The 13,322-nt window shown below is 34.8% G+C and overlaps 2 protein-coding genes across 2 annotated transcripts; one reads left to right on the forward strand and one right to left on the reverse strand.

Moving 5' to 3' along the window:
- Positions 1 to 1,371: 1,371 nt before the first annotated feature.
- Positions 1,372 to 5,577, reverse strand: LOC140834694 (heterogeneous nuclear ribonucleoprotein 1-like). The gene is made up of 5 exons (XM_073199759.1): positions 5,212 to 5,577; positions 4,984 to 5,108; positions 4,526 to 4,753; positions 3,109 to 4,306; positions 1,372 to 2,007 (listed from the first exon to the last, which is right to left on the reverse strand). Exons 3-5 carry the CDS (start codon positions 4,745 to 4,747, stop codon positions 1,994 to 1,996), a joined length of 1,434 nt encoding a protein of 477 aa, XP_073055860.1. The 5' UTR covers positions 4,748 to 4,753; positions 4,984 to 5,108; positions 5,212 to 5,577; the 3' UTR covers positions 1,372 to 1,993.
- Positions 5,578 to 8,257: 2,680 nt separating this feature from the next.
- On the forward strand, positions 8,258 to 13,227 carry LOC140834695 (FRIGIDA-like protein 1). Its single transcript, XM_073199760.1, has 3 exons — positions 8,258 to 9,197; positions 10,436 to 10,611; positions 11,403 to 13,227. The coding sequence occupies exons 1-3, from the start codon at positions 8,384 to 8,386 to the stop codon at positions 12,063 to 12,065; spliced, it is 1,653 nt and encodes a 550-aa protein (XP_073055861.1). The 5' UTR covers positions 8,258 to 8,383; the 3' UTR covers positions 12,066 to 13,227.
- The last annotated feature ends 95 nt before the right edge of the window (positions 13,228 to 13,322 follow it).

Here is a 13,322-nt window from a genome sequence, read left to right on the forward strand (position 1 = left end):
TACACGTCAGTTAACATCGTTGTGCTATGTTGCTCGTACTGTATTACACATATTTACAATGATTTTAAATTTAAAACAAATAGGTATAAAACTGATTTTTTAAATAAAAAATTTGTTTAAATTGATTTTATACTTTTTTCCTTAATTAAATTTATTTTGTTTATATTTTATTTTACTTTTTTTGAAATATTGTTGGAACAAAATTTTAAAAAGTGAATATGATACATGCAATGTGAGTATAGTAATAATGAACCAAAAAGATGACAATAAAATAATATTTATTTTGGATAAAGTGGAAGAAAAAATAGTTATATTTGAATAGTTTGATTTGATGTGTGATGCTATATTAGTGTAATAGAGTGTTTCGATTGAAAGTTTTCGAAATGAATTAATGAAATGATCAATTTTGAGTTGAGTACAATCGACGTGTTAGACAAAAACTTGTATGAGATGATTTCACAGGTCTGATTTTGTCAGACGGATCTCTTATTTGAGTCATTCATGAAAAAATATTACTTGTTATACTAAGAATATTATTTTTTATTGTGGATATCGGTAGGGTTGACCTGTCTTATAAATAAAGATTCGTGAGATCGTATCATAAGAGACATATTGTTGACGTTAAACGTGATGACATGATATAACATAAAATGATTTCTAAAAACATTATCGAATTTTTTTATTATTACAAATCTCTACCCCTAACTCAAAGAAATATTATCGTATTTTCAAAATGAAAATGTTATTAGACTCAATGTTCTAAAATTCGGTCCCGATTGCCTCATAAAAAAGGTTAGTCGGCCAGCCTAGACGATCATCGATGGTTCTAGGCGATCAAGGTTTTTTTTTTAATAAAAAAATTAATCTTTTAAATTAAATTAAAAAGTCAATTAAAAAATGAAATGTATTTTTTTTTTTTATAGACGGTAAACCAAAGTCCTACAAGACGAAAAAATAGGATCACAATGATGCTACTTAATTAATTCAGATAATGATTTAATATCCTAAAATACAACTACATTTTCTTCACCTTATCAAACAAGATTTAATATTCAAAAATTAAAAATAATTTAAAAATATTAATATATAATGTTACTAAATATTATAAAAATTAATTTTAAAAAACCGTCAAAGCTATTAGCAGCTAGACAGTAGATAGTTGTCCGTCTATCGACTATCGTTTTTCAAAATACGAATTTAAACCTAATATTTTTAGGCAACTTACAAAATTTACCTCATTTCCTTGCCAATATTTCCTCACCAAAGGTAATGAATGCTAGTTTTAGCAAGACATGAGAAATTTGCAGGCACTAATAAATAACAAAAAAATCATAACAAAGTTAACGAAACAATATCAAACAACACAAGCCAGTCTCTAAAACTACATCTATTTCAAACAAATTCAAAATTTTAATTAATCAAATACAGAATCTGCATAAAAAGGAATTCATGCTAATGTTTTTTCTTTATTAAAGGGAAAGCCATGAGGCTATCCTCTCATTCTCATAATTTCAAGCTAGTAATATCAAAGAGAAGCTCACATACAATCTGAGTAAATTACAAATCCCAGAAAAAAAAAGAAAACCAGAAAACTTCGCAAGTCATTCAAGCCGACAAACAGGGGAAACAAAGAATACAAGAATAACTCTCTACCTTTTCAAATTGTTCGCACCAGTGACACCGCCTTTCACTTGAAGTGAAGCACAACAAATACTGTAGAATGGATCTCGTGGAGTATGTCCCGCAATCTGATTTACATCTCAATCGAAACGCTGATAAAAGAATCTAAGTTATGTTTAAAAATCAAGCCTCAAACGCTAACAAAATCCCTCGAAATACTTTTCTGAACACGTATAGTTTGCAGACCTCTGTTAGCTCTGTGAAATGGCATCATAATAAGATGAAACATGTCTACTGAGGGATATGCACTAAAATCACGATTCACGTGCTTTTTTAATTCTCCACTCCTACATTATCAGAGAGACGAAATTTCCTAAGCAGCAATTCCTGAAGAAGGTCAGAGAAATAAAAGTTACGAATATAAAATGGCTAGATTTGACAGTGTATACCACTAATTAATATTGAAGCCGGCGTACTGTCAGTTGTTTTCGATGTATTCTTCACTGAATTTCAAGAATGATATATTTGAAATTTCAGCAAATTATCATTGTAATGGTACAATGGTCATTCCGTCATGTAGTTAAATTACAGAAAAGACTGCAAGTTAGACATATTGTGACCCTGTAAAAATTGTCATTGATACTCCATCGGCCGCCTAATTCTGTAACACTATATTTTGTGAGAGAATTTATGCAATTTAAAGCTCGAAAAACAACTCCTTTACACGTCATTAAATGCAATCTTCTATCGAAACTTTTGAACCTATGAATCTGAAAGAACAATAATACAAGCCATATATATTTTTTTTTACTTTGCTTACATCTCATTAAACGTAGATGTATTTATAATAAGACAGCCATTTCCAGAATCCAGATAATAGATAATTGATTTCTTCCCCTTTCTAGTTTTGTTTACTAACAGGTATATGCGGCAATGGAAGATCATCACCAACATGGAAAATCTCGACTCTGATCAAGCCAAATCACTTCAAATCACACCGGGAGCATGCATGTTCAAAAATGTGTGTCCGCATGTGAGTATGAGTATATGCACGCTTGTGCAAAGAGAGATGTATATGGTGTAAGGTTCAACACGCTATGAGCCAACAAGTTAATAATGGTCCGAAACATACGAAAATTCAAATTACAACCTCTGCATTGTTTACGCAAATGAGCTAGTAAAAAATCCCAATTTGAGATTTCACCTTCTGTATTATCTCCACAAATGAAGCAGCGGTAACTCAAAAAAAATGGCTAACAATACTTCATCCTATACTATGCTTCTATTAAGCAATACGGTCTAGATAAATAAAAGAAAGAAAAGAACAGTTGTTTCATAAAGAGCTAAAATATTTTATCAATTTGTTCATCGGATGACATTTATGAATCATCAAATCCCATCTTTTCAAACACTTATTATAGCAAACCACCATTCCATTTTCGGCCAATGAAATTATTTGCAAATTTAGTGAAAGGCTAAACAAATTACCTCTTTTGGGTTGTCTACTCGGAATGTCATAGCCCACCCCATAACTGTCAGAATCTTTAGCAGTGCCGTCTTCTGGATTTCCAATACCATAATCAAATGAACCAGAATTACCCAGCTCGGAAGAAGCAGTTTGCCAAGTAGGATCACCATAAACAGAGCCACTGTGGTAAAAGTCCCCATAAGAAGATCCCTCATAACCACTCCCTGATGCAGCAAATGATGATGTTGTAGCCACACCTGTTCCACCATTTCTCCCAAAACCTCCCACTCCCAGTGGATAACTGTTTTCTCCACCTCTATAGAGAACATTTCCCCCACTATATCCAGAAGAGTTGCCGCCAAGAGATGCAGCAATAGGAGACGTTCCCCAATTTGCTCCATTGTTTCCGAATACCCCCAAAACACCGCTTCCGGAACCAAAGTACGAACCTGAGCGAGCATTATTCGGGGAAGTGTTAATGCTGCCATTCCCCCATACATTTCTCGATGGTGAGTTGAAAACAGAATCACCTCTGCTGCCACTGGAGTTGTATCCGATAGGGGTATTGTACCTACTCTGGTTACTTCCAAAAAACGGGTTCATAACACGGCCATATCCCAGGTTGCCACGAAAGTTAGAACCCCCTCCAAATCCAGCATTCAACCCTTGCTCCACATTCACTCCCATTCCAAACGTTGGAGAACCAAAATGTGAGAATCCAGCACGAGCATTAGCTAACGAGTTGTATCTACCATCCATTCTGATTCCATAACCTCCAAGAGAGCTCAGATTATACCCCTGAGTATAGCTGTTGAGGAAATTGTTGGCTCTAGTAAATCCATAGTTGTATCCAAGAAGCGGGCTCCGGCTAGGCCCGGGAGATAATTCTTTTGGAACGGCTCGCTTAACCTCAACCATCTTACCATTGAGTTCATGAAAGGTTTTGTACAACACCCTATCAACCGCTTCCTCTGAATCGTAGGTTATAAACCCAAAACCTCTCGGCCTTTGAGTGTTGTGATCATACATCACTACAGCATCTGTTATGGTACCAAACTGATCAAAGTAACCTTTAAAATCACTCTCAGTCACCATAGATGCTAATCCTCCTACAAAAATCTTTTTAGTGCGTCCCTGTCCCGGTGATCCCTGAGTACTGCCTGTATTTCGGATTACCAGGTGCTGATCGTCTCTTGGAACAGCTTTCTTTGCTTCCACCTGGAGTTAAAGGACAATGCATGGTCCGCAAAATGAGATGAAATCCTTATTATGATGAGATCCTTATTATGGAGACGTAAAGCATGAAAATTAACCAACAAGCATATTCAGATGAGAAAATTTACAGTCAATTGAATTAGTACACGTAGTATTTGGCAATGCAAATAGCAGCATTTCGAATGCATTGTGATTTGTAGAGAATATACCCAACTGACTTACAGTTCGTCCATCAATCGTGTGCTTCTCCTTAACCACTCTTTCTGCAACTGCAGGGTCTGCATAGACAACAAAACCAAAGCCACGAGCTCGACCCGTGGTTCGATCTCGCATGATTACAGCCTCTACCACTTGTCCATAGGCTCCAAAATATTCTTTAAGACGATCCTCATCGGTGTCCCAAGAAATCCCACCGATGAAAAGCTTGCCTCGATCCATCTCCATCTTTTTCTGAAAAATTTAGATCAAATTACCTCAATGTTCAACAATCCTACAATCTCTGTGAAGTGCCCGAATCAAATCAAGAATGAAATAACTTGATGCAGCAGAAAACATGACAGATTGCAATCGAAGAAGAATCGCAACTCCTCCAAAATGCAAAGTTGCAGACCATCAACAGGCAAATCCATCAGATCCAGAAAAAAAAATAAACAAGAGCTCAGAGAAAAGAAAAACCAAACCTTATCCAGAAAATGAGGCAGGAACCCAGTACTAATCACAGATGAAATATCAAGTGGGAAATGCCCGATTTAATAAAACAGGATTGGATCCTTCATTCATCGGCAAAGATTAAACATACGCAATCCTGAAAACTCAGAATCCACGTAGATCAGGCAGAACCCACAAACGATAACAATCAGATAGTCAACAAAAAACCAATATTTGGATTAATCCCCACAAAAACTCACCATCAAATGAGAAGAAGTAATCACAGAATTGAAGCCAAGATCTAATGAGAGGAATATACATAAATAAAAACACAAGGTATGTTCATCCTCTCGCTTTGTTCTCTCTCTGTCTATCTCCAATGGTCCTTCTCTTCCTTTTCTTTTTCCTTGTTTATTCCACTCCTTTTTAACATAATCAAAAGAAATGGAATTTCTTGGGCGATGAAAGGAGATATTGATTATATATTATTATAATATATAAATATTGTAGGGAGAGAAAGAGAGAGGGGAAGAGAAGAGGAGGTTATGTCTATAGGAATGGTTAAGCAAATCCCCTGGTGTCAGAAATTTTGGAGCCTTAAGGTAGATGACAGAAGCTCATCATATTTGAGCTTACTCGGCTAATTTTCCTTTCAAAAAATTATATATATATATATATATATATATATATATATAAATATATATATTGTCTACTGTCTACATGTCATGATACGAAGTGAACAATGTGAATATGTTTCATCACATCTCATAGATGAACATGGACATGTAGACAGTAGAAGAACATCGTATCAACGGATGATTTAGTGGTTATTAAATTCAACGAATTTTTGTAAGATATGAGTAATCAAAATACTTATGTCCACAACTTGCATTGCATGTATAACCAAAATGTGACATGTAAAAACACACATTTTCTTACACACACAAATAAATATATATATATATATATATATATATATATATATATATTAAAAGATAAAGATTGGCATTAGACAATAATTAAGTTTCGACATTTATGTCATAAGTCCACATGTGTAGGTTGCATTTCAAATCCATAATAATAAATAAATTGGTTTGTTTAGATAAATCCACTTAGCAAAAGATTTCAAATAGTTATTTTTGAGTCGTTGTGGTAGATTTTAAATCCAACTCAACATAAAGTCATTTCAAATTCAGTCATTAATATATCCTCAAATCCAAATCGTTACATCCAAAATGTAACCTTAATATTTATTACTTTTTTTTGAAATTAACAAGTCTCGTATTTCCATCTGCTCGAATTCCTGAAATTACCAAATATCTATCTACATTTTATAAGTTATTGAAATTGAAATATAGATATTTTACGCTAGGAAATTTTAAAAATACTGGTTAATTAATTATATTAAAAATGTATGAATTGCTGGTCGATGTAAAAGATGCGAGGATCTTCTATTTAAATTGTTCGCATTTTTAGTCAGAGATTGGTAAGTGACGCCAGCAATATAATTTGATCACAAATTTTCATTTTCTTGAAATCTTCATGAACTTGATTTTTTATTGGTCAATTAATGTTACCTAATTTTTAATTAAATTTCTAAGCTAACACATAGAGAACGTTGGCTTTTTTTTTTCAGAAATCTTGAACGATCTGATAAATTTGTGTTCGTGATATATATCGTCTCGATCTATACTTAAAGTAAAAAGTAATATTTTTCGTATGTCAAATTGGATAAGTGATCTATTTCACATTTTTTATTTTTTAAATAAAAGTTTTTTTATTAAAAAACCTGATAAATAATATTATTGATTACTTGATCGAATAAACCATTCAATAAAATGTAGACAGAAGAGAGATATATGTAGTCTTATTCCAATTAATTAATAGTTTCAAATATCACGGCATAAGTTGACAAATAGTAGAGCACGTTGCCTCACATTTTATTCAAATATCATGAATATGCGTACAAATATTTATTATAAATTAAATATATATGCATCCAAATTATTCAAGATTAATAAAACTTTGTGACCAAGTAACATGTAATTGAATACAGCATGAAACAGATCGATGTATATTAGGAAAAAAACTTGTGTGAAAATGTTTTACGGGTTGTATTTTGTAAGATGGATCTCTTATTTTGGTAATCTATGAAATAATATTACTTTTTGTTCTAAGAGTATTCTTTTTATTTTGAATATCGGTAGGATTGACCCATCTCACAGATAAAGATTCGCGAGAACGTCTCACAAAAAACCTACTCTAAATATTATATAATAGATCATATGTCTCGTGATGCAATAATCCAAATTCCAGCTAAAAATAATATAGCAAGAACAGATCCAGCTTCTTGTTGTTCTTGCCAAGATCTCTTTCACGCATAGATCCGATTATGTGTATTATTATTTTACGAACGTTATATCCATAAATCGAAATGATTTCTATGCCTTGTGATTTGTGAATCAAGGTAAGTTGAAATTGATGAGTAAAAGTACATGCTATATGATTATTGAAAAATTATCATTGTAAGCGACTTAATTGTTATATGATCCAACTAAAAATTAAATTTTACCCTTAATTAAATTGTTTTTTAAGTCCAATTATTGTTATTAAATTCAATTAGGTGCACTTTTTTATTCCCAAGGTTATGATTTGATTAATTAAAATTACATAAACAAATTAAAATTATTTTATAATAAATAAATATCATATTGTTGATATAACCTTATTAAAATTATTAACGTGTAAATTATATATTCAATTATAAATTTTTTTCAACTATTTATAAATATATAATAAAATGATATTTTTTCGATATATTAATTGGTATTATTATTGTATTTGTTTTGTTGTGTACATGAATGAGAGTAATACTGAGATATGCGATCTTGTGAGACATGTTTTAATATGGTTAGAGATACAGTTAAAATCATTATTTTTTAAATGTCAATGTAATTATTTAAAAATTTATTATATATACTTGATTTCGACATCGATCTCGACCTCACTTTGAATTCGACTGGCTCTATCTCCGATATATATAAATTTTTTTTAGTGTCTCAAAAAATATAATACATTTTATTTAATAGATTTTTTTATGAAAAATTATATTAATTGCGTAAAAAAAAGTTCATTTTTTGAATTGAACTAAATAAAGATAAAATATTACATTTATATATAAATTTTGTTAATATGGGGATATTAATTTGTCAACAAGGATAAAATTCATGAAATTTTACGTGAATTACCACAAGTCTCAATCTATTGGGCCGTTGTTAATAAGTTCTGGCTAAAGGCCCATAAATTTGCTGGGATAATCGGTTTCCTCTTCTTCCCCCTTCCTTCCACAGTTGATGCATTTCATTTGGCGCCCCATTCATGCTTCTCCCACCTTTCACAATCGTGTTCCGATATTAGTCTGTAGAAAAAAGTATGGCTCCAACGACTCTGACATCAATCCAAGCGGCGCTCGACCTCGTGGAGTCGAAGAAGGAAAATCTCAGAAAAGCTTTTGAAGGATTGCAGTCGCACTCATCTTTGCTGTCTTCGTTTGCTTTCACGTGGAATGACATCGAATCAGATGTTAAATCCACTCAATTGGACCTCCTCCAGAAGTTCTCGACCCTCCAGGCCCAGGAATCTCTGAAGATTCGGAAGCCCAAACCCGTGAAGCTTCACGCGTCGGTCCCTATTCCAGCCAGACCGGAATTGAAGTCTCTGTGTGAGAACATGGACGGTCTGGGTCTGCGTAAGTATGTACTTGACCGGCCCAAGGAAAGGACCGCCGTTAGGGTTGAGTTGGCTGACGCGTTGAAGCACGCTTCGGATCCGGGTTCCTTGATTCTGGATGCCCTGGATGGGTTTTGTGGCGCAGGGTCGGATTCAGGTTCTGGGTCTGAGCTGGGAGCGTTGAGGAGGGCGTGCGCGGTTTTACTGGAGGAGTTTATGAGAGTTGGGTTCGAGATTGGGGCGGAGGTCAAAGAGAGAGCGGCGGCTATTGCTGCTGAGTGGAAGGGGCAGATGGCGAGTGTAAGTGATGGGAACGGTGGAGATGAAGACGATGAGAAGAAATTAGAGATGGGGGGTTTGGATAAGTTAACATATTTGCAGCTCTTAGCTGCGTACAAACTGGTAAGTGATGGTGGGTACGATGCAAATGAGTTGATCAATCATGTTGTCATGATTGCTAGGTGCCGCCAAGCCGTGGAGTTGTGTCAAGCAATTGGACTTCAGAGCCGGGTTTCCGGTAAACTTGGTGTTAATCAACATTTTACAGCTGTGTGCGCCTGTTATATTGATCTTATTAGTTTGTGCGTGTATCAGTGTGAATTGTTCGTTGTGTGCTGGCAAAAAAATTGTAGAAATTGGGGGCTTCACTTCTTGAATCTTGGCTGTTTAAGAGTGGAAGCAGACTGTTTTGATTCATCTGAAATATCTTTTGTTTGGTGACACGGGGATCTGAGATTCTCTTTAGAATAATAAATTTGAATGACTGAATATGTCTATCACTAGTAATTTCCTCTCTGGATTTAACTAAAGTTCAGATATTTTTGACGATATGGTGCTATGACTGTAATCTTTGCGAGTTTGTGTTTAGATTAAGTCATTTGATATTTAGTATTTCAAATTCATTATAGTTGTCTGGATGGTGTGCCATGAGGAGATTCAAATTCATTCAATCTAAATTTAAGATATATCTTTAAGAAAATCATGGTCCGATAATATCCAAGTTTCGAATTCGTTCTCCGAATTAAATCTAGACCACCCACCTGAATCAATTTTGTCCAAATGCAATCTGGTTGAATTCAAAACTGTCTCCTCTAGATGGAAAGTTTTTATTTGTAGAACCAAAGATATCTTTACAGTTTGTATTATGTTGTTGATAGAAAAAAAGAAAGATATGTTTATTTCAATCTCAGTTTTATCCCCCCCCCCCCCCCCCCCCCGTAGTAGTGGCGAAGAAACTGGAGTTTGAGCCGAGAATAAGTTTGAAACTGGCTTTGGAAATGGAGGTTTACTTAATTTTGATGATTTATTATTGATATGAAAACAAGGATGGTTAATTTGATGGAAATAAGGATCTGATATGATTCACATCTTCTATGACTTCTTTAGCAAAAGAACCACATGTTCAATTCTTATTGTTTGTTTGGGTAGTACATAGGATAAGAAGAATGTTGCCATCACATGAAGTAATTTTTATTTTTGTCGTATCTGTCCTCTTTTGTATGCATACTCATGAGTCAACTCATGTCATAGATACCTGTGCCTATGCAAGTGTGATGTTTAAATTAGTGTAGCATCCTCTTCCTTAAAGCAAGGGTGTGAGTCGGTGTCCATAATCGTGTAGTTTTGAGAACCGACTATGTTTTTGTTTCTCTAATCTGTGTACCATTGTACATCTAGATACCCATGTTGTGATATTGTCATGTTTATCTGTCTTAAAGTTCGGTTTTGAACAGCGATATTCATGGCTTCCAACAGATATTGTGCAGAAACTCATTTATAAGGGCAAACAACTATTGGCTCTCAAATTCATTTTTGAATTTGAGCTGATTGATGAGTTCCCTCCTGTGCCCTTATTGAAAGCATATGTACTGAATTCTGAAAAACTTGCTCAAAAAGTGCGCAAGAGTGGGAAGGGGTCTCGTCAATCAATGGTAATCTTTCATATTCTTTTGAGATGGTATTTCTATTACAACAATTTTGTTGGAGAATGGATATGTGCATGAACACAATTTCACTTACATTTCTCCATAAATATGTTTTACATGCGTGCAATTCAGAAGGATGTGTACGTATAGATTAGGTTTTTCAATAAGTTGGATTTGAATTCAAATTCGATCTGAACAATCTAATTGATGTTCTATGGTATATGATATTCATAATCCAAAATGAGTTGTGTATATTTGAAATTTGGTCCAGCACATTAGTATTTGAATAAGTTTTTTTTAATTACATGGCTATGTATTTGTACACTTGTGTATAATTTTTTTAGACCTAAATGAGGCAACTTGGATTAGCTGGCATCAATCTTCGTTTCAGACCTTAAATTGTCTTCTATCAGACCCCTCATAAATAATCTCGTTGAAAACTTCAGAATCAGATCTTCGGTCTTGAATTTTTTCTGTATTTTGATTTCGATCTAGCATGTCAAGGTCCTTATCAACAAATTAGATACAGTTGTATTCTTTCACCCATTTCTTTTTATCTTTCATTTAAATTTTTCCCAAGAGGAGGATGATATTGATTTTACTATATTGGAATTTTTGGTTTATCTTTTCCCCAATAACCTTTCTTATTGGGTGTAACAAGTAGTAATTATAGGACTTAAAATGAAGCTGTTTCTGGAATTTATAAACCAAACTACTAATTTAAGTGTGTCTGAGGCTACTGTTTCATTAAGTATCTACTAAAGCTAGAGACTAACAGCCTTGTATATTTCTTGTAGAATGAAGCTGCTACAAAAGAAATTAATGCATTGAAGGCAGTGATTAAATGCATCGAAGATCACAACCTGGAATCTCAGTACCCAAAATCCGTAATGCTGAAGCGTATTGAGAAATTGGAGAAAGAAAAGGGTGATCGGAAAAGGGCAGCACCTGCAGCTACACCTAAGCCGCAGCAGAATTTGAAGCGACCCCCCCAAAATGGAAACAAGAGGATGAGAGCTGCTACTGGTCGGAGAATTCCTGCCAAGCCTGTTGTTCCTCGACCACAACCATCTTTGGTGCAGAGGTCAGGTTTGTTGCCAGATTACACTGCTCCATACCTCAGTACATCTGCTGGGGCCTATGGTGCTGGTCCAATTGCTGCTGCTGCTGCTGCTATCCCATATGCAGGCTCATCTGCCGGTGTGTATGGATTGTCGGGAGCTGCCCCTTTGGGCTTTAATCCAACTGCATCTGGTTCTTATCCTACTGAACCACATGCGCTGCAACCACATGTGCAGCCTGGTTATTATGATGGGGCTGTTGGTTATGGTGGATATAGCATCCCATCTCAATACCAACCAGTCGATAGCGGTGGATATAGCATCCCATCTCAATACCAACCAGTTGATGGTGGTGGATATATCCCATCTCAATACCAACCAGTTTACTATCAACAGTAAACATGTTACACTTCCAGATATGGATGGTCTCGTCTTTGTTGCACATCTTGATTTTAGATCAATGTTATCAAAAGCATTCTTCTGCTTTTTGATTAATGGGATTTTAGCACCATGGCCAGATTTAATTTTCTGCCCTGTTAACAATGATTGATTACTGCAGTATTGTCTGCGCAAAAATCGGTCGAGGGGCTAGGCCCGCTTAGGTTAATCATGACTTGTTTCATGTTGATCTCTCACTTTAATGCATTTTTGTTGCCGCTAGGAATAATTGTTCCTTGGCTAGTAGTTTATGCTAGTTTAGTAATTTTAACGTCTTTCTTCTCTTGAATATATGGAATTTGTGTGTGAAATCGGGAAACAAGATTGTCACTTTCTGAATGAATCTTGTTACCATCAAAACTCTTGACCTCACCCAGCTGATCAATGATCAAATGGGCACGTCGATGGCTTATTTCAACTGTACTTGCTGACGCTCATTTCAGTTTTTGTTTCCATTTTTAATCAAGTTTTACCATCGCATACAAACTATTTATATCTTTTGAAACGAAAGTGATATTTTAGTTTGCGATGGTTAAGAAAACCCAATTACTTGTGGTCCGGCCTTCAAAATTTTTGACACTACAGTTTCAAATGGCTTATAACCCACACACAGTATAAGCTCTTTCTAAATCGAAATACGAGCTGAGGTCCATAACTGGGAGCCTCAACATGTATTGTTTCCTCAAATGCTCGACCTGACCTTTATGGTTTTTATGCACGGGTTGAATGCGTAACAGCTTTCCCATAGTTCTTTCACTCAGCCAGCCAAAATGAATCTCTATCAGTTCCTTTTTTCCATGTTATTATATATGCATTTTTCGTGGCAACTATAATGCTTGTCTTTTTTGTTGGTGTTGGGTGTTATTGTGCTCGATTTTTTCGCTGGAACCATAGTCCTGCACCTTCCATCTCAAAGATTTTCGAGACATTTGGGAGGCTCGTATGGCAGGGTCTTCCACGATTGTGTAGTCCTGCTTCTTGAGGCTCAATTGAACGACTGAAGTTGGTACAATTTCCATTCGGTTTTTTTTAGTCAACTCAACTGATAAGTCTGTAATGGCAACATGGGTTGGTTGATGAACTGTGTACATTTGCTTGCAATGACCCTTTCTTTTTGGCTTTAGTTTCTTGGTTATATTCTTCGATTTAACAATTCTGGTTTTCAGATATATATATATATATATATATATTCACAGCACCTTTTTTTTTTGTTATATA

This window comes from Primulina eburnea, chromosome 6 (genome assembly GCF_022965805.1).
Source record: "Primulina eburnea isolate SZY01 chromosome 6, ASM2296580v1, whole genome shotgun sequence".
Taxonomy (NCBI): domain Eukaryota; kingdom Viridiplantae; phylum Streptophyta; class Magnoliopsida; order Lamiales; family Gesneriaceae; genus Primulina; species Primulina eburnea.